The 24,690-nt window shown below is 40.4% G+C and overlaps 1 protein-coding gene across 6 annotated transcripts; it reads left to right on the plus strand.

Moving 5' to 3' along the window:
- Nucleotides 1–670: 670 nt before the first annotated feature.
- On the plus strand, nucleotides 671–24,664 carry LOC146518849 (phosphatidate phosphatase LPIN2). Of its 6 annotated transcripts, none has more exons than XM_085158988.1 (20): nucleotides 671–790; nucleotides 8,539–8,739; nucleotides 8,833–8,928; nucleotides 9,021–9,262; nucleotides 17,852–17,959; nucleotides 18,084–18,192; nucleotides 18,302–19,076; nucleotides 19,180–19,273; nucleotides 19,462–19,649; nucleotides 19,736–19,844; nucleotides 19,944–20,013; nucleotides 20,155–20,247; nucleotides 20,437–20,495; nucleotides 20,876–21,026; nucleotides 21,122–21,270; nucleotides 21,451–21,537; nucleotides 21,754–21,906; nucleotides 22,111–22,225; nucleotides 22,577–22,680; nucleotides 23,387–24,664. In XM_085158988.1, the coding sequence occupies exons 2-20, from the start codon at nucleotides 8,548–8,550 to the stop codon at nucleotides 23,535–23,537; spliced, it is 3,045 nt and encodes a 1,014-aa protein (XP_085015114.1). In that variant the 5' UTR covers nucleotides 671–790; nucleotides 8,539–8,547; the 3' UTR covers nucleotides 23,538–24,664. The 6 variants fall into 6 exon arrangements, with proteins under 6 accessions (XP_085015114.1, XP_085015115.1, XP_085015111.1 ...); XM_085158989.1 differs by lacking the exon at nucleotides 671–790 and adding an exon at nucleotides 791–904; XM_085158985.1 differs by lacking the exon at nucleotides 671–790 and adding an exon at nucleotides 797–1,660.
- The last annotated feature ends 26 nt before the right edge of the window (nucleotides 24,665–24,690 follow it).

Consider the following 24,690-nt stretch of genomic DNA (forward strand, 5'->3'; position numbering starts at 1 on the left):
AGTTGATTAATTAATTGTAGTTTATCTTAAAATATAACTTTTGAAACAGTCATCTGTCCTTTTTCTTAGCTGCTTATCGGTAGAGGGTTGGAAACTATCCCCAGCATATGCTTAAAAATATGTATATCAATCTATATATATATAAACATATTACCGGCATAATCTTTTCAATCCTGTACTTTTCAGGTCCTGAAAAGTACAGGATTGTACTTTGAATCACCTTGTTGTTGAATTGTGCTATACAAATAAACTTGCCTTGCCTTGCCTTAACTTCAGGAAAGTAGCAGTTGTGTGAACCTTAAGATAAGTATTTAGGCTACATAGCTTTAGACCTTTTCCTGCAACTGCTCAGATGATAATTTATTATCATTAACTATATAAACGTAACATTTCATAATGGATTCGGGTCAAAATTTGTACAGTTTCCAAGGCTTTGACACTTTGTGAGATTGATTTTAGAGTTTTTGTCAATCAATACCTAAAATCAACGTTTGCCTTTAAGCAGCAAGATAACAAAAGACTATTTACAGAGTCCATCCCTTTGATAAATTACTGTACATACAATACCTGTTCATTTATTATTACACTGACGACTAAAATCCCCAATGAATACAATCAACGCTGATGCCTTTGTTTACTATTCAAAATTGGAGGCGGGTCATGTTTTCTTTTCCAGCTTTCTCATTGGCTGTTTGTCGGCTTGGGGTCGTGCATGCGCAGGCGCACTTGTGCAGGAAGAAGGATGGATGGATGGATGGATGGCTTGTCAATCTAAAAGGCAACACGAAGGGTAAGCTACTGCCTTTAAAACCTTACTTCTAAAGAAGTGAGAAGGAATGAAGCCTCTGTAATACACGTAGCTGTCAAAGAAGATGTCAAACAGTCAGTGGAGCAGAGTTATTTAGTGAGTTTGTAAAACTGTTTAGTGCTGTGAAACTGAGACACATCGCTTCACAAGATAAGTCCTAAAGATGGTTCAGCGCTAAATTCCCGGTCAAGTTAAGTGAAGGTGGGTGAAGTACTTCACAGTAAGGCTAAGAGTACGTGTAAGGTCCTTTTATTTTTAGCGCGTTTGAAGTGTGAGGAAACGTGTTTTCTCAATAGTTTGAGTGGCTATTGGCTGGACTGTACCAGACAGCTTTGCGGAAGTTGTTTGACTTAGGGGTGTACCTCCATCTAACTAAATATATACACAAGTCAGTAATACAAACTCAGCAAGAGCGTCTTTAAAATCGTTTGTTGGGTTACAAAAGTAACTCGCGTCCGAAAGCATTCAACTATTTGCGTAATATGTTAATGTTCCCCGTGGGTGACGGATTTGAGCGAATCTCTGATGGTGCTAATATTATGCAATCATAAAATCTGACGTAATGGATCTTTCACAGCATTTTTTTATGCAACGCTGAATAGAAAAGATGACACATGTGTCAGGCTAATGTGCGATAGGGTGAGGCAACTTCGATGTCTGCGGCTTAGAGGTAGCAAAGGTCAGTAAAAGCAAAAGAAAGAACAAATTGATGAAATCATTTGTGAACGGCTGTGGTTTTGCAAATATGAGAAACAAACTAAGACATTAAACTAACCATGGGCTTTTATGAACTGATGACAGTTTCTATGAATGGAATCAATGGGCCTGATGATAGATGACATTTACTTTAAGGTAAGTTATTCCTCAGTAATTAGGCATTAACGACAGTGATTCTTTGAAATATACAGTCTTTCACTTAAGGGATGAGTATAGGAAGCTTACGAATGAATAAGAAGCACTGTGAATTGCAGATCAGGTATTTGACCCATGTATAGCACCTTTAACCTTTTTCCTCACTATGTGATGGCAGTTTCAGTTTTGAGATATTAACTTGTACAAAACCTACCCTCCAGAAAACAAAATGTGCAAAGATGGGCGTAGCACACATTAGAAAACATTAGCATACGGTGGAGAGTCGTCTTTTTTCCCTTAGACCTACCTCTTTCCCTCCATAGGGAGAACAGGCAGTGTTTTCCATTCAGATTTGCAAGTCGTTTGCTTGAGTTCTTCCAAAGTGAGCTAGGATTGTGAAGTGCTTTCCAGTGCTGTCACAGCATGGCTGCTGGAGAGTCCCCTCATCTCTGATGGGCCAGAGAGCTGTGGTCATTCCCAGAAACTGTGTGGCCGAGCAGTTCACGCGCGTGAGCGGTTTTATGCCATGCGTCTGTGAATAGCCTGTCCGACCCTTTTAGAAAGTGCTGGTCTGGCTGTCATGTGCACAGCTAGTGGGGAAGTATGAATTCAGTGTGTGTGTTTTAGTGTGCGCTTGTGAAAATTGTATAAGATAGAGGAAGCAATAGTGTGAGTGAATATACTAGGACTCTCTCACAGATTGCCATATTTTTGCTTTCAACTTCAGAAGTGAGAGGACTTGATTGCTGTCATCGCTGATGATTAGTGGTAGAAGCAGAGGTTCTGATTCCACTTAGCTAGTTATAATCGACTGTTCACACTTTTGTAGCTGCACAGTTAAGATACTGTAGCCTGACAAATGTGGGGTGGTTAGCAACCTCAAGAGAAAGGCGAGCACTCTGGGGGATCATAGCTGACAGGTTGCTCAGGTGGACATGGAGGTAAAGTGTGTTGACCAAGTTTCTTAGTTTCTGCTGTTGGAAAAGTAATTCTTGCGGTGCCGTATGGCAGACAGGAGATCCGGGAAACACAGCCTGGTGTTGAGGGGCTGTCTGCATCCTTCTCTGTGGGTAAGACATGACATTAGCATAATGTGACATTTAGATGGGTAATAGACAGGTGCAGCGGTTTGCTACATGATAAATGGGTGTTCTGTTGATTTTTTTTGTGTGTTATTTTTTCGCTTCTTAGTGTTAAAATCATAGAAAAAGTCTGTTTGGGGGAATTTTTGATAATATTATGGATGGATCCTCACACATCTCGACCGTTTCTGTTACTTTAAGTTAACATTAAAAGCATCACAAGCTGTACAGAGCTGTATTAACTTAGATAACTCTAGGCATTTTCTTTAGTTTTTTTCCCCAAGTTGCTACTTTTGCCCTTCGTTTTATTACGTTATTACTTTGCCACAGGATCAAATACGGCACTTCAGGGATTACCTATTAAAATGAGGGGAGAAAAGACGTCAACGGGCTTTGATGTCTTTCTTTGAAGATGTACTGTATTAACATCACTAGGGCTTGTAATACCAATTCAGGTAGAAGTCCTGTTTACAGATCCCACAGAAGCCAATTTCCCAAAACAGCGATGTTGATTGTGGCAGAAACAAAGTCAGAGCTGTTTAAGTAGATCTTGACAAAGTTTGGATTCCTTTCCACTTGTTTTCAAACATGTTAGAACCTGTTGCAGAGAAAATCACGTATAGTGGGTTTTTACTTGTGACCATCATGACTACACATAGAAATGACTCCAGTAGTTCCCTTTTGTTACCGTGATATTTGCTTACAGTCATGATAAAAAGAAAGTAAACCCTCTTTCAGTTCTAAGGTTTGGGAAATATATAAGTCTTTATTGGGGCTTAAAATGAGGTAAATACATCCTCAGATGAACAACAAAACATAAAATATAACACAGTGTCATTATTTATTCAGCAGTGGAGAAGCAGTGTGTGTAAAGCTACGTATGCACCATGATTCAGTAGCTTACTGAACCCCGTTTAGTACCAGTGACTTGAAGTAATCATTTTCTGATTGACTTTATCAGTTTCTCACATCATTGTGAAAAGGTTTTGGCCCTCTCCTCTTTACAGCAATAATTTTGCTCTCCTAAGCATCAGGTTGAGTGCTTTGACTGCACCATTGATTCTTTTCATTTTGTTGTAGATTTCTTGGTGAGTTCGGGCTCATTTGACATGCGAATATATTGGTACACAAAGGAGTTCATGGTCATCCAAATCCAAGTGTCCAAATCCTGTTTGCAAGGAAAGCCCAAAATCAGTTGACAGTTGGTGTCAGGGTGTCTGTGCTATGTTTGGTTTTCACCAAACATGGTGCTGTGCATTATAGGCAAACATCTCCACTTTGGTCTAATCTGTCCAAAGGACATTGTTCCAGAAGCTTTGTCACTTGTTCAGATACAACTTTGCAAACATAATTTGTGCTGCCATGTTTGTTTTTGCCTAGAAGAGGCTTTCTTCTTGCAACCCTTCCAAACAAGTCATACTTGTTTAGTCTTTTTCTAGCTGTACTGTCATGAATCTTAATATTTAACATGCTAACAGAGCCCTGCAGAGTCTCAAATGAAAGTAGCAAAAATGAAAATGAAGCTATTGGGGTTTTTTTTTAGTTTCTCGTGATCATTGCATGATCTGACCTTTGGGGGAATTTCCTTGGATGCCCACTCTGGCAAGACTGGCAACTCTCTTTGTTTTCCACTTGTGAATAATCTTTCCCACTGAAGAATGATGGAATAGGAATTGTTTGGAAGTGTCCTTTTAACCCATCTCAGACAGTCGCTTCTCTAAAATCAGTCTTCGCTCCTTGGCATTTCTTGGCAAACTTTACCCAATTAATTACGACAGTTAACTTACATTTAACTACGTGTTTTTTATCAGCTAGCAATGTAACATATGTGCATATGGATGATATATTACAGGTTGAATATGAATTTTATCTTTGTCATTTAATTATTTTAATGTCTATAATTCAATTCAATTCAATTTTATTTATAATAAATAGATACAGAGAAAAACCCAACAATCATATGACCCCCTATGAGCAAGCACTTTGGCGACAGTGGGAAGGAAAAACTCCCTTTTAACAGGAAGAAACCTCAGGCAGAACCAGGCTCAGGGAGGGGCGGCCATCTGCTGCGACCGGTTGGGGTGAGAGAAGGAAGACAGGATAAAAGACATGCTGTGGAAGAGAGACAGAGGTTAATAACAGATATGATTCAATGCAGAGAAGTCTATTAATACATAGTGAGTGAGAAAGTTGACTGGAAAGGAAAAACTCAATGCATCATGGGAATCCCCCGGCAGCCTACGTCTATTGCAGCATAACTAAGGGAGGATTCAGGGTCACCTGGTCCAGCCCTAACTATATGCTTTAGCAAAAAGGAAAGTTTTAAGCCTAATCTTAAAAGTAGAGATAGTGTCTGTCTCCCGAATCCAAACTGGAAGCTGGTTCCACAGAAGAGGGGCCTGAAAACTGAATGCTCTCCCTCCCGTTCTACTTTTAAATACTCTAGGAACAACAAGTAGGCCTGCAGAGCAAGAGCGAAGTGCTCTAATAGGGTGATATGGTACTACAAGGTCATTAAGATAGGATGGGGCCTGATTATTTAAGACGTTGTATGTGAGGAGCAGGATTTTGAATTCAATTCTGGATTTAACAGGAAGCCAATGAAGGGAAGCCAAAACAGGAGAAATCTGCTCTCTCTTTCTAGTCCCTGTCAGGACTCTTGCTGCAGCATTTTGGATTAGCTGAAGGCTTTTCAGTGAGTTTTTTGGACATCCTGATAATAATGAATTGCAGTAGTCCAGCCTGGAAGTAATAAATGCATGAACTAGTTTTTCAGCATCACTCTGAGACAGAATATTTCTAATTTTAGAGATGTTGCGCAAATGGAAGAACGCAGTCTTACATATTTGTTTAATATGTGCGTTGAAGGACATATCCTGGTCAAAAATGACTCCAAGGTTCCTCACAGCGTTACTGGAGGCCAAGGTAATGCCATCCAGAGTAACAATCTGGTTAGATACCATATTTCTAAGCTTTTCAGGGCCGAGTGCAATAACCTCAGTTTTATCTGAATTAAGAAGCAGAAAGTTAGCGGCCATCCAGGTCTTTATGTCTTTAAGACATTTCTGCAGTTTAACTAATTGGTGTGTGTTATCTGGCTTCATGGACAGATAGAGCTGGGTGTCATCTGCATAGCAGTGAAAATGTATGCTATGCCTTCTAATGATGCTGCCTAAGGGAAGCATGTATAATGTAAACAGAATTGGTCCTAGCACTGAACCCTGTGGAACTCCATAATTAACCTCAGTGTGTGAAGAGGACTCTCCATTTACATGCACAAATTGGAGTCTATTAGATAGATATGATACAAACCACTGCAGTGCAGTACCTGTAATACCTACAGCATGTTCTAATCGCTCTAATAGGATATTATGGTCAACAGTATCAAACGCTGCACTGAGGTCTAGCAGGACAAGCACAGAGATGAGTCCACTGTCAGAGGCCATAAGAAGATCATTTGTAACCTTCACTAAAGCTGTTTCTGTACTGTGATGAGCTCTGAAACCTGACTGAAACTCTTCAAATAAGCCATTCCTCTGCAGATGATCTGTTAGCTGTTTGACAACTACTCTTTCAAGGATTTTTGATATGAAAGGAAGGTTGGAGATTGGCCTATAATTAGCTAAGACTGCTGGGTCTAGAGATGGCTTTTTGAGTAAAGGTTTAACTACAGCCAGCTTGAAGGCCTGTGGTACATAGCCGATTATTAGAGATAGGTTGATCATATTTAAGATCGAAGAACTAATTAATGGCAGGACTTCTTTGAGCAGTTTTGTAGGAATGGGGTCTAAAAGACACGTTGATGGTTTGGAGGAAGTAATTATTGAGGTTAACTCAGAAAGATCAATTGGAGAAAAAGAGTCTAACTTAACATCAATGGTACTGAGAGTAGCTGTAGATAATATTACATCTGTGGGATGATTATTGGTGATTTTTTCTCTAATGATAAAAATGTTATTTGTGAAGAAGTTCATGAAGTCATTACTAGTTAACGTTAAAGGGATGGTTGACTCAAAAGATACTAGTTAACGTTAAAGGGATGGTTGACTCAAAAGAGCTCTGACTTTTTGTCAGCCTGGCTACAGTGCTGAAGAGAAACCTGGGGTTGTTCTTATTTTCTTCAATCAGTGACGAATAGTAAGATGTTCTGGCTTTGCGGAGGGCTTTCTTATAAAGCAACAAACTATTTCTCCAGGCTAAGTGATGATCCTCTAAATTTGTGACACGCCATTTCCTCTCCAGATTACAAGTCATCTGCTTTAGGGTACGTGTTTGAGAATTATACCACGGAGTCAGGTACTTCTGATTAGAGACCTTAGTTTTCACTGGAGCTACAGTATCCAGAGTCGTACGTAGTGAGGAGGTGAAATTATTAACAAGATAATCGACCTCTGTTGGGGTAGCGTTCAGATAGCTGCTCTGCTCTGTGTTGGTACAGGTCATTGAAGATGATAACAGTGGGTGGATTATATTCTTAAACTTAGTTACAGCGCTTTCAGAAAGACATCTACTTTGATAAAGTCTACTCTCCACTGCTGTGTAATCAATTATTGTAAATGTAAATGTTATCAAGAAATGATCAGACAGGAGAGGGTTTTCAGGAAACACTGTTAAATGTTCAGTTTCTATGCCATATGTTAAAACAAGATCTAGAGTTTGATTAAAGTGTTGGGTGGGTTCTTTTACATTTTGAGAGAAACCAATTGAGTCTAATAACAGATTAAATGCCACGTTGAGGCTGTCATTTTTAGCATCAACATGGATGTTAAAATCACCCACAATAATTATTTTATCTGAGCTCAGAACTAAATTAGATATAAAGTCTGAGAAATCAGACAGAAACTCTTTGTAAGGCCCAGGTGGACGATAGATGATAACAAGTAAGACTGGTTTCTGAGTTTCACAGCCTGGGTGGACAATGTTAAGCATCAGGCTTTCAAATGAATTAAAGGTCTGTCTTGGTCTTTCATTAATTAATAGGCTGGTGTGAAAAATTGCTGCCACAGCTGGTGTGAAAAATTGCTGCCACACCGCCCCCTCGACCCGTGCTTCGCGATTTCTGGTAGTTAGAATGACTCGGGGGTGTTGATTCATTTAAACTAACATAATCATCCTGCTGCAACCAGGTTTCTGTAAGGCAGAGTAAATCAATTTGTTGATCAATTATTAAGTCATGTACTAACAGAGACTTGGAAGAGAGAGACCTAATATTTAATAATCCACATTTCATTGTTTCACTCTTTGGTTCAGATGTGGATACTGTATTGTTCTTTCTTTGTAATTGTTTATGTTTAAGTTGTTTGTTGCTGGTTTTTAGTTTGTTTTTTGTCTTTTTGGAAGCTGACACAGTCTCTATGGAGATGGGTTTTTGGGGGGGTAGCAGGAGGAGAGAAGCTGCAGAGGGGCGTGTAAGACTGCAACTCTGCTTCCTGGTCCCAACTCTGGATAGTCATATTTTGGGGGGTTTAATAAATTTGTCCATATTTCTAGAAATGAGAGCTGCTCCATCCAAAGTGGGATGGATGCCGTCTCTCCTAACAAGACCAGGTTTCCTCCAGAAGGTTTGCCAATTATCTATGAAGCCCACATACTATAGGATGTATGACTGTACTGGCTTTTGCCTGCTATACTTGCTGCTGAAAATGTTAAACAAAACAAGAATTAAGGGTCAAAGTGCAGACCACAGGCAATTCAAATTGCAGAGTTGACACTTTTTTATTTATTTTTTTGGTGTGGTGTGACACATGGTCTCCCTGGTTCTCACTTCTTCCTTTTTGTTTCTTTCCTTTTTGTTAGTCCCAAACCATGAATATTGTGAACCAGCTAGCAGAGACGGTGTTTGTGACGGTAAAGGAGCTTTACCGCGGCCTCAACCCCGCCACTCTCACAGGAGGGATTGACGTCGTCGTAGTGAGACAGCCCGATGGGTCTTTCCAGTGTTCCCCATTTCACGTCCGCTTCGGCAAGCTTGGCGTGCTGCGCTCCAAGGAGAAAATTGTTAGTGTTTTGGAATATTTGTGACATTTCAATTTCAGCATGATTGACTTCCTGTTGTCCCTGTGATGAGCCCATTGTTGACTGTGACTATAGGTGGACATTGAGATAAATGGAGAATCTGTGGATCTGCACATGAAGCTGGGTGACAATGGAGAAGCTTTTTTTGTGGAGGAAAATGAAAATATGGAGGTGACCGCCAAATTATGTTTTTTTTTTTTAATGTTTGCTGTCTTTTATATTCATTTTAAGTTTATTCGATTACTTATTTATTTCTGTCTCAGGTGCCAGCCCATCTGTGCACCTCGCCAATACCTCTTGAGGTCCTAGATGAAATGGAGGAGACCACTGAGGGCTCCTCCTTAACCGGGTCCTGTTCCCGCAAGAAGAAACGGCGGCGGAAACGCATGCGCTCTGAATCTCACCTCAAAGAAGAGGTCAGCTCCTCATCGGATGAGAGAGAAAGTGATCATGCTCAACAAAACTGTACTCCTTCAGAGGAGCTTGCCACAAAATTGCAACTCAGGTAAGTCATGCCTACGGATTCAAATATTGGGGATGGATACAAGAGGAAAACCAAAAATAACCACACTGGTCCGGCCGGGTCAAGTCAAACGATGATTTAATGAATACACGCGTGGGAGATGGACACCATACAGCAGACAGCATCAGATCTCAAAATGGTGGAGCCTTGATCAAACTCTTATAGCCTCTAGTGGCCCCCACCTAATCATAAAAGCCTAAACATTCACATTCTTTCTCTCACACAGTGCCTAAGCTACGACCTTGGCTCCCTATTTATCTGCTCCTGGTGAGATGGGGCAGAATGCTCTGTTCTCTTCTAACCAGACAAATAAGGCGATGACTTTCTGTGACAGTATTTTCTTATAACTCAGCAGTATAATGCATCATAAAACAATATCATTCATTCACAATAAATCAGCAGTCTAATGTAATGCAAATCAGTTTAACAAATGTAATAGTTATCACCTTCTAATTCAGGAGAATAATGCAAACCAAAACTACATAATAATTCACAATCTTTAATTAGGGGTCTAACATGGCATAAAATAATATTATAATCCGACAATTGCCCCTGATGAGCTCTTTAGACTTAAAGAGCTCACTTACACCCTGCAATCCAGTGTTGCCGGGTTCATTTCTCCTTACTCCTGAGGCCCTTTGTCCCCCCGTTGGGTGAACCATATGCGAGATGACCTCTGTGTTTGCACAGTTCAGATGCAAGAAAAACTATTATTACAACAATAGTAAGTACAGATGATACTCCCATCACTCCCCAGTTCTCCCACAGCTTTATTTCGGTGCTACCTTATACCCTCCAAACGTACTCAGACTAGAACCTCTGTCCGAGGAGCTTTTAACCTTTATTTTATTGCTGTAGGCACCAGTGTCTTCCAGTCGGGTGATCCTCTGCTCTTCTTTCTTCAACCTCAGGGGTTAGACAACCCTTCAGTCGTTGCACAGATCAGGGGATTATTCTGCCCCGATTTCAAACAATGATCTGTGTATTCTGGGGTCACAGCTGTGTTCCCCAGAAAAAGGAACAGAAACGTGTCCCCCTTATGACCAAGAGCCTCTTGAACGTCGTTGATCTGGTGTTCCGGGATTTCCGCCAACCCCTTCATGGTTATTGCTGTGTTTATGGGATCCATCCTTTTGAGGTGACTAGCTGGAGCCCAAAATGCCATGACATTTGAACCCAGTTGGTGTTTCATCAGTCACCGTGTCTGTCTCTGCTGCGAAGGATCCTCGTATATCTGTGACCTCGTCTGGTGTCTGTTCCTTTCTCTGTAAGAGACAGAAAACCAAAAGACCTCTCTTCCTAGCTCTAACAATCTAATGTTGCTGTCTACTGACCTTTTGGTGGTTCAGAATTGGTTTAGAACATAGGTGTCAAACTCTGGCCCGCGGGCCAAATTTGGCCCGCAGCCTAATTACATTTGGCCCGCGAAGCCATACCAAATTACTATTAGAGCTGGCCTACTGGTATTATACAGCTAATATATATATTGTTTAGTATTAAGCTTTGCTTGTTCCACATTCAGTTTTCCAGCAAAACTTATTTGAGTCCATAAGAAAAGATTCATTCTTATATCTGGAGGAAGATTTTTTTTTTTCAATAAATATTAATGTTAGCCCGCGTTTCAGTTTTGAATTTTGGCCCACTGTGTATTTGAGTTTGACACCCCTGGTTTAGAACATTCAGAATGTCCCAAGGACTTATCCTAATTTAGTGTATGTGTGTGTAAGCGTGTTTGCATTTAGCCCGCTGCACTGGCATTTCCTACACTTTATCAGTCTGGACTATCGCCGAACGAAGCTTATAACCTTCAAAAAACCGAGTGCCAACTCATTATAAGCACATTTGCAAGGTATGTATGAAAATGATTAAAACCACTCATTCTAATAAAAGACATCAAAAACAAATTAGCCATTTCTAATTCTAACATGTGTCAATTCAACGGAGCTAGAAAATTAAAAGAAAAGGTTAGTGACCTCATATCTTAGAAAGTATCAGACTTTCTCCTATCCAGTGTCGTTGCTCCGGTCTTGTTATCCTGTCTTAGGGAATGAAATCAATTTAATTTCATGTTAGATCTGTTCAACTCCTGGCTCCGCTCAGAGCCTGCGTCTTCACAATTGTCTACAAACAAAACCTGTATTAATATGAACTTCACTTCAACATGAACTTGGTGACTACTTTTGACACCTGTAAATAGAAGATTAACATGAGGTTATAACAATCACTGTAATACAAATGTTAATGTAATGTCAATAGCTTCAATAAATGTTCAATGCAATGCTTGTTATATGATTCTGATGTAACAATAATGCTGATGCTAAAATAACAGTAAAACACCCCCTTTTGGTGGCGAGAAACTGTTGGTGTGGTCAAGTGGGTGCTGTAAAAACAAAAGCTCAGGACAGAACAGTTATCAGTCATGTACTTCATACAAAATTAGCATATAATGAATTTCATATTGATCCTCTGAGTGTAATGGTACATTTTAATTTGAATTTATCAAAACTAAACACAATAATTTTTCTTTATTTTGCTCTTGTTCTTGTGCAGCACCACATCTCAGCACATGCCCCTATCGGTTCTATCCTACTTTTCTAAATTATTGACTATTTCAATGGAGAACCTAAATGACATGGACCAGGGTTTGTCATTACATATCTCTATTTTGAATGTGACAAGTCTATCATTCCCCTGTTATTCATAGACATCAATAGAAGTCTTTTTTTTTGCTTTTTTCCTCTATCAAAATTAATTGACTTTTTACAGTGGCCTGCTACCATGCTTACCATAAAAATTGAATGGGTCTACAACAACTACCATCCTCCTATCTTTATCCTGGTTGTAGGAGGGCTGGGAAATAACCCTGAAGTGATAGGTTACGAGGCAGGGTGCACCCCGGACAGGTCACCAGTCTATCACATAGAAACAAACAACCATTTACACTTACATTCACGGATAATTTAGAATCATCAATTAACCTAGTTCTACCAGCTGCATGACTTTTCACTGTGGCAGGAAACCAGGATACCCAGAGAGAAACCACTGCAAACTAGCCAGACTGTGGACTTGCACCCAGGACCTTCTTACTGTGGAGCAACAGCACTTACCAGCATGCCAACAATGTAGGAAATACAGGGAAGCTATGATTTCCTGTATTTGAGGCAGAATTATTTTGTGCTTGCCCTTGACAGTTTAATCCACAATAAATAGCAATAGCATGCATGTGGTATGTGTGTCGTTGTCTGCCTCTTATAACTCCAATGATTTTCCTGCAGTTTGAAATCTTATGCGGTCTTATGAATTCTGTGAGTTCAGCAACTAACCACTCTTACTAGATTGTATCATGTCATCTCAATGAGAACAAATTAAGTTGTTGAATTTTGTACAGATCTTTAAAGCCTGAGGCAGTTGTGTTAAATACACATGGGATGCTTACGTAAATCCAAGGGCTGGCCCCCTTTTCTTTTTTTCTTTCTTTTTTTCAGTGTGTTCCTCCTTCAATTAAATCTCAATCAGAAAAATGTGGCGCTCCGAAATAAGGCTCACACCGTTAATTCATCATTTTCACTCTGTACCACTGCTCCTTATCAGGCTGTGTGAAGCACAGTAAACAATTCAGTCGAGACCTTGAGCCATAAACAGACATCACTCACAGACATTGTTTTCATAACCAAACTGCTTTAGACCCTGTCCCCTAAATCTACACAAATGCCCTGACATGAAATGCATTTAACCAATAAACAATCAATGGCTTCTTGTTGTTGTAACAAATTCTGTATTTGGACGTTTGTGTGCAGCGTTTTGCGTATCAGCATAGCATTTGTTAGTAAAGCATTCTTCATTGCATCAGCGTGTGTGTGTATCACTCTTCATTGCACAAACATGTGTATGTGTGTGTGTGTGTGCGTGTGGATCACTTCTCCGTGAATTGAATCAGCATTTCGATTTGTGTGCGTGTGTGTGTGTCATTTCTCACTCAATCAACGAGTGCATATGTGTTCATATGTGTGTTTCTCTTGATTCTGACTCAGTGTATGTAGATGTGTGTGCTTGTGTGTGTTTGTGTGTGTGTGTGTGTGTTTGTGTTCATCACCTTCCTGTTCTGGTGTTCTGGGTAAACCACGGCCTGAAGCACGTGCCCTGGGGTCCTGCCCTCCCCCTTTTCAGTCCGTTTGGGTCCATTGGTGCTGCTGCCCAAAGTTCTGTCCATACTGGTTATGGCCCCAATTGAGGCAGTCCTTTTCTCCAGTGTCCTGCATCTTCTCCTTGTCCAGCTCCTCCTTAACTTGACCCTTTTGCTTCTGTAGCTCCTTCAGGGTTTGCTCCTGCTGTTGGAGCTTCTCATCAGGTTTGGCAACCTCCTGCTCCAGCAAGCTCCAGCCTGATTTCAAGTCCTGTATCTGGGACTCTAAGCCTGACTGATGGGTTCGATTAGCAGCCAGCTCCTCCTGAGCCATGCTCAGTTTCTGCTCTGATGTCTTGAGCTCTCACTGAGGACAGAAACCTCAGTCTTTTCCGTACACGTCAGATTGAAGTTTATTGATGTTTTCCTTGCTTTGCTCCACGGGCTTCTGCAGCTCTGCTGTTCGGCTCTTCTCAGAGGTCAGCTCCTGGCTGAGCCCCGACACCTGTGCCTTCAGCTTATGTTCTTCTAGTGCTTTTGTCCAATCTGAGGTGCCTCCTGACCTCAGTTACTCCTCGTGTCTCTGGCACGCCCTTTTTGCTGCCCGATCATCCGTGTTGGTCCGTCACTGTCCTGCACAGTTTTAATGCAGAGTTGTTAAGGTCAGCATTCTTTTGCTCGGCCTCACTTTTCATCCGGGCTTAATAGGCGTCTCGTCACAGCTCTGTCAGCTGAAGCTGTCTGGAAATCTCCCCCGTGTAGTGAAACGGGCCTTGGATTTAACTTTCTCCGTCTCCGCTGCATGAGATCGCTTTCCTGCAGCACTGTTGACATTCTCAGACTGTTGTTGTGGGTCCAGCTGCTGTAGCATTTGGTCAGGATCACATCAAAGATGGTAGAAGGGAGAGCAAAGATGGTAGAGGGGAGAGCAGGAGTCCAGGTCAGCCTCGGCTTTCCGGGCCGACAAAGCAGCCTGTAATTAAGCATAAAGAGAAAAAACAAAAACAAAACAAAAACAGACGAACAGGAAAATGATGTTGTTTTGGCTGTGTTATTCAGAGAGGGGCCAGGCCCTGTGTCAGCCTTCTCCCCCCCTTTTTTTTTGTTTTTTCTCACTATATAATCAAGTCATAACCCACCAAGTTGACAGGACAACACAGGTACATGTTAAAATCCTTAAGATCATGTTTAATAACTCAAAAAAAAAAGAATTTTATTTCATTCAGTAATCACTTGTATTAATCAATCAGAAGAAAACATGTCACAATTTGACTCTTTTAACCACTAAATTTGTTGTTTCATCACTGGTTGGTCATACCAGTGTCTTTCTTTTTGAAGTCAAGTTGTTGTCCTGCAACCCTGAGAGTTTATTTGTTAGTAGTGGATAAACTCTATCATTTAACAACAGGTGTATGTTAAGTTTCGCCGCTTTAACCTTGCTGGAAAATCTTCACGTGTTCATGAATGTAAGCTGTTTCTTCATTGCGTGTGTGTGCGTTTGTGGGTGGGTTATTTTAACTTTTTTCTCCAACAAGGCATTTCTCTAATTGTGTGTGCTTTTAATTTTGTTTCCCAAATTTTGATTTCCCACCTTAAATAACAGCATTCCATGTCTTCAGCCAGGAATTAGAGCTTGCTTGTGAGATTCAGGGACACATGGTGCCAAAAACAATTCAGTGAAAAACTTGCCTGAAAATTTCCAGTGATGGTAACCGATAACTGGAGGAGAAGATGTCCTTTAAGCTTCTTTTTCGGGTGGGGACAAAGTGAGAGGTCAAGCTGTAAAATTTTGAGCCAGAGCTTGGCCTGTCTGTCGTCCCAATTTTGTTAATCTATCCTTTTGCCGCTGTACTCAGGTCTCCAGGTTGAGAGAAATCCACCTGTATTAAGAGACTAAAACATTCATTTACTATTTTTCTTACAACATCCAATTGGTTCATCTGCCTAGAATTTACTCTCTCTCTCTCTTGGTGCATAGTTCACACAGTCAGGCAGTTGCCTTTTATGGGCATGGAGATTTCCGGTCACAGACACAAAGCTACTCACCCCCAGCAGCTGCAAAGCCGTCTCTCCTATATCAAAACCCAGCCAAACATTAAACATTCACCGTAGTCATTCAAAACTTTGACATTATATTATAATATTATAATCAGCAAAATCAGCGTTTTAGTTACAGGCATGTGTCATTGTTTGCAAATCATACTTATAAAAGTCAATAACACGCTAAACAGGAAGTCCTCTGTGGGCTTCACAGCAGCCACCTCATTTGCATGTTCACACACCGTCTAAGAATAACTCGCAGCGCGCTGTCGTCACACACAGCCTCGTTTCACACTCACCTCTATTATTTTAGTTTACAGATGTCTTATATTTACAATCACTCTCAGGCCTGAAAGTTTTAGCGCCTACACAATTTTGACAAATTTAAGATAACGGGTCCAACCGAAGAAAGTCCAACTTTTTTGTAATCAATTAACCAGTATCAGCCTCTAACTGTATCTAGCCTCATCTCTGAAGTCCCTAACTCAATTTAAAGTGTCCAAAAAAGCGCAGATACCGTTCAACACGGTAAAGTGGTCCAACCACTAGTTATTCTGGAGTGCCCCAAGCTCCACAGTGACCAGCTGACTATCCCTCAAAGAGGACAAGGCCTAGGCGCCCCCGGCCTAGGCGTCCCCGGCCTTGGCAAGCGTTACCTCTGAGCACTGCGCTTCTTAGCGATACGTGATCGCCGTTCTTAGATAATTTATAAGACTTTGAAACCGCAGTCAACCCTCTAAAACAAGAGTATGACTCACTCAGATGCAACATTATGGACAATGGAGCCCCTAACTCTCAACATGGCCAACACAGATGCAATCCTTAGACCAATGGAGCCTCTAACTCACAAAATGACCAATTCCCTATCAAACTACCTGAGCCTCTAACTCAGTATTATTTTCCTTTATCTTGGGCCTCTAACCCAGTACTGTAACTTATAAGCTTATTTCAAGTTTCAAAACTCATGAGATTTTTCATCAAAATCAAAACAGACACTCACCGGCAACTTTTACTGAATAGACATTTAATTTTATCGTCCAATTCAGCACACTTCGGATAAAATCAACAGGCCTGTGCCTACCTCTTTTATAAAGGCGCCTGTCCACTCAGTTCGATTGCCGGATAATGTCTGCCCGTCTGACCACCTCGGACCGTCCAAGCCTCCAAAACTTCCACCCCAATACCACAGGACGAGCCCCCAAAACTGTTACGGATTCAAATATTGGGAATGGATACAAGAGGAAAACCAAAAATAACCACACTGGTCCGGCCGGGTCAAGTCAAACGATGATTTAATGAATACACGCGTGGGAGATGGACACCATACAGCAGACAGCATCAGATCTCAACATGGTGGAGCCTTGATCAAACTCTTATAGCCTCTAGTGGCCCCCACCTAATCATAAAAGCCTAAACATTCACATTCTTTCTCACACACAGCGCCTAAGCTACGACCTTGGCTCCCTATTTATCTGCTCCTGGTGAGATGGGGCAGAATGCTCTGTTCTCTTCTAACCAGACAAATAAGGCGATGACTTTCTGTGACAGTATTTTCTTATAACTCAGCAGTATAATGCATCATAAAACAATATCATTCATTCACAATAAATCAGCAGTCTAATGTAATGCAAATCAGTTTAACAAATGTAATAGTTATCACCTTCTTCTAATTCAGGAGAATAATGCAAACCAAAACTACATAATAATTCACAATCTTTAATTAGGGGTCTAACATGGCATAAAATAATATTATAATCCAACAGTCATCAGAAAAAAATAAAATAAAATGTGGTATATCTTTCAGAAGAATTTACTCTTTAAGATGCCTTTTTTTGTAAATATAAATTTGAGTCTGTTAGAACTTATGGTTATGGTTTATAAAGGTTAATCCTCGAGATGCTTTTGGAAAAGAGACTTCTCCAACTTCAGCTGAAAGATGACTCATATTAGCTTAAATGTTAATTTACTGTTTGAGGCAAAATCACTGTTGAACACTTCTCTTCTCTATGAATTCATTCTGCATCTGGTAGTTTCTATTTTGTCTCTTGAAACAGGTTAAAAAATGCAATTATTCTTTGTGTAGCAAGTTTCTAATCGTGAGTTTAAGATGGCATGCGCGAAGGAGGTTTTATGGTTGCTTGACATAAACCTGATATGGAATTTAAACGTGTCATCCATCTTTAAACATTGTGTGCAGGACCAAACCTGCCAGAACAAAATAATGAGCACAAAGCAGCTGGAAACTCCATAGAGCTGCGATGATGAATTTCAGTAGAACTGTCAATACAAGCGGCCCGAGGGAGTAATGTAGCCCAATATTTGTCTAAAACAACAGTCTAGTGGAGCTGTAATGATGGTTTAAGATGAAACAGTATTTTATGTTAAGTGTGTGTGTCTGTGTTTTCAAGTAAATCGGTGTACTATTCATTGTCTGAGGAGGCAAATGAGGATCCTGGGGCCACCCAGACCAGAGAGACTCATCCACATTCAGATGGAGAGCAGTCACCTTCAGAAAAGTGAGACAAGTCTATTAACTGACTAATCATATTCATTTGTTTGCATCAGTAGCTTGTTATATCATCACTTTTTTCTGTCTCTGCAATTATGATCCTTCTCCTCTGTCTTTGTGCTTTGCTGCAGTGTGTTCTTCAGCCGCTCATCTTCTCCTAAGAGCGACTCTGAACTCATGGTTAAAACTCAAGAGTCAGCTGGTCCTCAGATGCAGTGGAACTGGGGAGGCTTTCCCACGGTAGGGCAACATATGCTTACACATGCAAAAGTGTACTATCTTCTGCGTACCTGTGTTGTCATTACTGACTGCCTGTGTCATATTTCTTATCCTGCTCTCCCTCTCGTAGCTGTGTCAACCAGAGAAGACGGCTGTGGATTCACAGGGTGGTTCTTCTTCTGACAATTTTCATTTCCGCGCCATTAAAAGACAAGACTCCTTTGACATGAGCTACGATCCTGTGATTAGCTGTGGGACTGTGGGCAGCGTCACTGTGGTGAAACCGCAACCTCTGACTCACGTGCTTGATTTAGACGGACGCAACAAGCAAAGCATTGCTTTATCCAAAGAAAACACTCACATTTCCAGGTCTGCCTCCAGTGACGTCTTCAAGTCTTGTGCCTTATCGATGGATATGCCTCAAGCTTCTGAGGCTGCAATGGAACAGGAGCCCAACAGAGACTTATCTTCTAATTCAGTCAGTAAATGCACCGATTCCCTTACTAACAAAGGTAGCACACTGACTGTTATTAGCCCAGTTAGCCCTGAAAATGAAAGTAGTGTGGTCAAAGCGGCCACACCAAGCAATGCACAAAAACAACTCATTAAAGACCACACGGACCTAGAAACAAGTCCAAGTAATCCAAAATCCTCTAATGCACAACATCAGGGAACGTTACCTGACCAAAGTGAGCAGAGTTACAGCAGTAGCCCTCCTGTGAATGAGGGTGACAGTGGAATCGATCCTTTCTCTGAGGGAGGGGAAGAGAACAGTGAACCCAGAGGGAGTGAGGGGTCAGCAGGAGGTTCTCCAAGAACTGAAGCGACAGACGCTGGGGTCAGCCTGCCCGCTGCAGAGGCATCGGCAGCCTCTTCTAAAGCAGAGCAACAGGATAAGATAAAAGGTGAAGCATTTCTTTAAGCATTCCTGCTGTTTTAGGCATTACTCCATCCTCATTTTGTACTCAGTCTACAGTGTATCAGTGTTAATTTATCAACTGGTCACAGGTAAACGTAATCACCACCTAGGACCAACAGATATTTACCTGGATGATCTGACCACACTGGACCCGGAGGTGGCCGCACTTTATTTCCCCAAAAGGTGAGATGTGACATTAAGGTTACTTAGTTATTTTAACTGAGCTCGCTGTTCCAATCTTCATCATTGAAAATGATAAACTAATGTTTGAAATTGAAAGAACATACAATCATCCAGCAGTTGTGCTCGAGTATTGATTAGGTGTCGATTAGGTGTAGTTAAATTACCTAAAATCCCTGTGTTTCCTGAAGTGAGGGAGAGGGAGCGTTTCAGAACGGGGCAGAGCAGGGCTCCCGTTCAGGAAGCCAGTCGCCTCAGTCAGTGGGCAGTGGGGCAATGGACAGTGGCACCGAGTATCTGTCAGATAACACCTCCTACAACATGGATGTCAGCATGTCCCTTTGCGGACGAGAAGGCAACACCAGCAAGATCACGAAAGGTGAGTGTGTGGTTAAACTGCTGCTGATGCCTGCAGAGTGTCTGCAGCTGAAGCTAAAGTATTTCCTGCATTCCTTCTTACTTCAGAAAAGTTTATGGAGCACCTTGTGACATATCAGGATTTTGCCAAGAATCCAGGAATCATTGAGGATCCAAGTCTTGTCATCTGCATAAACTCCAAGTATGATTCTAAAAAGTATATAATAATGTATTTCTAAAGTCACCACTATGTTATTACTCCAACAGGTTTATATTCATGACTCTTCATCAGCTGTTTTTTTTTCTTTTCTCACAGCTATTACAACTGGGCAGTGGCTGCTCCAATGGTTTTGTCAATGATGTCCTTTCAGAAAAACTTACCAAAGGTATTTTATTGTATTAAAACTAAACCACAAAAATGTTACCTACAAAGATGCTTCCTTTATATTCTGGTACAATTTTTATATTTTATTTATAAAAAGATAATCACAACAGGGGGAATATATTTGTTGTTTTTTTTTCCATAGAGTACAATAGAGCGACTGGTGAAAGACAAGATGCCCAAAAAATCTGGACGCTGGTGGTTTTCCTGGAGAAGGAGAGACATGGACAGCAGCCAGGTAGATGCTCAGAAACTCACACACAGTCGTTATTTATTAGGTTTTGACTGTGTACCCAGAAGAAAACACACTACTTGTTTGGACCTGCAGAAATTAAACATAATACCTTGTGAGGACGCAGCCTTTTCAGCCAACATCAACTCGGATAAAATGATGCCAATGTTGGTTGGTTTGTTTTGTTTTTTCCAGCAAAAAAACTCAAAGGAGGAGCGAGAGGAGCCACTGGCAAGTGTTTCTTCCACAGTAAAGTAAGACGCCTTTAATTACAGTAACTATCATTGTTGCATTAAAAAATATCTTCCAGAGTTGTCTTTGTTGTGCTAGGCATAAAAAATTTTTTGTCTTCTGTGGCCTTCTCTTCCTAGTATCAGATTTTATTCTCAAGTCACAAATTTTAAAAGAACTATCTATAAACTGTAGCAACAAGACGAGTGCTTTTTCTTTGTGTTGTTAAATGTTAAATGTGGCTGACAGCTATCCAAAGCTTCAGTACATGTTCTCTAGTTTTTAACATTTTTATAGACTCAAAGCAGTCAAAGGGTTGTTGTCTGTAAAACAGCCTCCAACTCTTCGCAAACAGTCCATTGCCAAACAAATTAGACACAACATTTTAATATTGTTTCTTCAGAGCGACATTGGATGATGTGGACAGTGATGAGGCAGCGGGCCTTGGGCGAACAGCTGCCATTTCTTCCAGTCTTTCAACAGAAACCCTCAACACGGCTCAGTCTATCAGCCAGATGTACCGCAAATCATTACGTCTGACATCTAAACAAATAGTAGGAGATAAATTTGTACAAATGTGCATGCACCTCGATAATTTCTTATGTATCACAGTCAGTTTATGTTAGGATGTATTTAACTGTCCTCCCAGGAGCATTTAAACCTGCATGAAGGAGCTAACAAGGTGGTGTTCAGTGTGACCACACAATACCAGGGCACCTGTCGCTGTGAGGCTGCTATCTACCTGTGGAACTGGGACGATCGTGTGATCATATCTGACATAGACGGCACCATCACCAAGTAAGAACAGACACAATTTCATGCAAAATTATAGTGTCTTAGATTAACAAACAGCTATGGGCACAAATTAATATACACTATTCCCCAGAAAGATTTACAGCAGACTCCATCTGTTTGTTTTTCTTTTTTAATCAGCCTCATTCTTTTGCATTTTGAGTCTTCTCTTTTGGTCTCCCGCAGGTCTGACGCTCTCGGTCATATCCTACCTCAGTTTGGAAAAGACTGGACGCACAAAGGCATCGCCAAACTCTATCACAAAATACATGAGTATGTTAAATTGAATATTATGATATTTAATATCGTACTTGTAGTTTAAACATTACAGAAACATACAAAAAATAATTTTGGAGATTACCAGTAAGGTTAATATAGGGCAGCTGTGGCATGAACCTTACATTGCCTTGTAGTCTAATACATTTTTTAAGCACTGTAGATAAATTATTCCCAGATTAAAAATTTATATCACTGTCGCTTTCTTTGCAGAAATGGCTACAAGTTCCTGTATTGTTCAGCACGAGCTATAGGTATGGCTGCTATTACCAAAGACTATCTGCAGTGGGTCAATGACAAAGGTACCGTCCTGCCCAAGGGCCCCGTTCTGCTGGCTCCCAGCAGCCTTTTTTCAGCACTGCACAGGTACCACATATTCGTACTGAACTGTTAAACAGAAAAGAGATGTAGTATGAAGCTGTTTAAAAATGAAAATAAAATTGTATTTTAATGTGCTGCTGACCCCTAGTGGCCAAATTGCCAATGCTCAGCTATTGCCAAAGACAAAAATGTTTGAAAGGGACAATCAGTTGAACAGATGTGTATTTTAACTGTAAACCATGTGTGCAGAGAGGTGATTGAGAAGAAACCGGAGGTCTTTAAAGTCGCCTGCCTCGGTGACATCAGGGACTTGTTCAACCCGCACAGACAGCCTTTCTACGCAGCTTTCGGCAACAGGACTAATGTAAGCAATGCTACGGGGCTGCTTTTAGCATGGCCGTACATCGAACCATCAAGTGTATTTGAAGTTTTCCATTTATTTTAAGTTTCCCAGGTATTAAGCTGCTTGTCTGGCAGTTATTTTAACCCCTGACACAAGACTGTGTTTATATATATATCATTGCAACACATGTAGAGTTAAATTATGAGAAATATAGTAGTAAAGTGTTGCTTGTGGAAATGAATAAAACATTGGATGATGATTTATAATTATTGATTTGTGCTCCAATGGCACTGTTTGGCGTACATAAATGCTGCAGAGGTTAAGAGAAGATTAACCTTAAACTCCTGTCTGTTGATGCCTGGACTTTTACAGGATGCATATGCCTATAAGCAGGTTGGAGTGCCAGAAACCAGGATATTTACCGTCAACCCAAAAGGAGAGCTCATCCAGGAGAAGACTAAAGGCAACAAGTCTTCGTAAGTATGCAGGAGACAAGTGATGGGAAATTACATTGTTGAAAAGCAATACTGTTTTCTTTTTAAAAGGGAAACAAAATGTGTAGATATAGGACACTTTACACATGTTTTATTAGACCATACAAATCAAGCAATAGTTAAAAAGCATAGTTTATGCTCTTTAGGGGATGAGGAGCTTAAACTAAAAAGAACAAGGCTAAAAAATACAACCCATAACAGGCTAAAAAGTAAATAAAACCAAAGATCTGTGTATAGCAGTGATCTGGGTTTGTTATTATAACCCATCTGTGGTTAAAAATCCTTTGGCATTTCTTAAATTATTTTTCAATTTTTTTGCTCTTTCGGTGTGATAGCTTTCTCAGTACATACTCTCTTCTTCCATGGACTGCTTAAGAACTATAGTTATGATGCCTCTGATAATATTTCTCTGGCTTATGATAAGGAGTACACATCTGATTTTACATTACAGCTGATTTTAAGCACTCTAGTATAAAAAAGAAATGGCAACAATTCAAGATGTTATATATTTTTTAAACCTATAATTGAAATTTAAATGACTAACACGATAATTCTCCATGCAGGAGCACAGCTTTCAGAACATGCCTGTAATCTTTAATGTGGACATTTTTTTTAGACCCCTCACCTTCCATATATAAATATTAATGGTGTTCTCATTTGTGTTTATACAATCCTTCATGTTTTGCAGGTACAGCCACCTCAGTGAGTTGGTGGAGCATTTCTTCCCTTTGCTCTCTGCTGAGGGCAGAACATCCTTTGTTCTTGACTGTCCTGACTACAGTAGTTTTTCCTATTGGAAGGAGCCTCTACCAGAGCTGGACCTGGATGCACTACTGTAGACACGCAGTGCCAAACCCGCACACAAAACATACACAAGCTAAGGCAAGCACATATACTCCCAGGTTTCTCCCTGGCTTGGGTGACTGTTGCCTTTGTCAACTGGAGTGCCTGTGTATGAGCCACTGAATAAACTGGAACATAAAGAGACCGCTCTCTCTTCTTCTGCTGCACTCAAAAGCGGAGCCCAATCGATGCACTGCTGACTGTGTCTGTTATATTTTGCTGTTTGTGTATTATACTACAATCAATATGCCACAACTTGAAAACATATGCCTTGAACTGTTTTGAACTTGTTGTTACTGTGTACCAGTGTTACAGCAGCACAAAAATATAATATTTAGATATTGGCCCAACAACTCAGACATCAGCTACGAACCTGTACAGATATAAAACTGAACTTTATTAGATGTGTGATGCCTAAACCCTCCAAACATTAAATTAAATGTATTGTCCTTTATTCTAAGAAGATTGTAGAGAATTTATGACTGTGTGCTGCTGAAAATGTCTTAGGATTTGAGTGTTTGGGTGTAGATTGCAGCTACATGTGCTGAGAAACCAAATATATATTCAACACATGTTTAAAATGCTTTACTTTAGAGGTGGTTTCCATTCATTTGGATGTAACTCGTGAGGTATTGCCTGATCTGCAGTGACTGTTAATGGAGTGTTTTTAAGTTAAAGTTCACACAGGTGAATGCAAACCCCATTGGATGGAAAGCTGTAATAGAATACTACCACTGTGTCAAGTCTAAATATAGAGTAAGCAAGCAGATTACAGTTTGTACACTACATGAGTGAGAGTGCCTCAGACCTACAGCAATTACATTTCAGTTGAGCAGGCAGCTGTTCCACTTTGTGATGACACTGTTGTGTTTATTCTTTTGTATTTTCTTGCACATCTTTTGTCCTCCAACTGTGTGGCAATGCATTGAAGCTGAGGATACTGCTTTTACTGTTTAGACCAAGTATGCTTTTTAATGATATGCTTGACTTCAGTTTAAAAGATTAATTATTGCAAGAGTGAGGTTAAATTGCCAGGTGGGATTTTTTTAAAAAATGTGCATTAACATCTGTAATACAATAAAATGCAATACAAAGTAATCGAATAAAGAGCTAACAAATTCCATTGGTAGCTGCAGTTTTATTAGCTCC

This window comes from Neolamprologus multifasciatus, chromosome 5 (genome assembly GCF_963576455.1).
Source record: "Neolamprologus multifasciatus chromosome 5, fNeoMul1.2, whole genome shotgun sequence".
NCBI lineage: Eukaryota > Metazoa > Chordata > Actinopteri > Cichliformes > Cichlidae > Neolamprologus > Neolamprologus multifasciatus.

Excerpts from the sequence above, each read along its gene's own strand:
- LOC146518849 (XM_085158990.1), top strand. The coding sequence starts at position 2,665 with ATGGCAGACAGGAGATCCGGGAAACACAGCCTGGTGTTGAGGGGCTGT. Across the intron at positions 20,248-20,436 it reads GAGACATGGACAGCAGCCAG|CAAAAAAACTCAAAGGAGGA; the intron begins GTAGATGCTCAG and ends TGTTTTTTCCAG. Across the intron at positions 22,681-23,386 it reads ACTAAAGGCAACAAGTCTTC|GTACAGCCACCTCAGTGAGT; the intron begins GTAAGTATGCAG and ends CATGTTTTGCAG.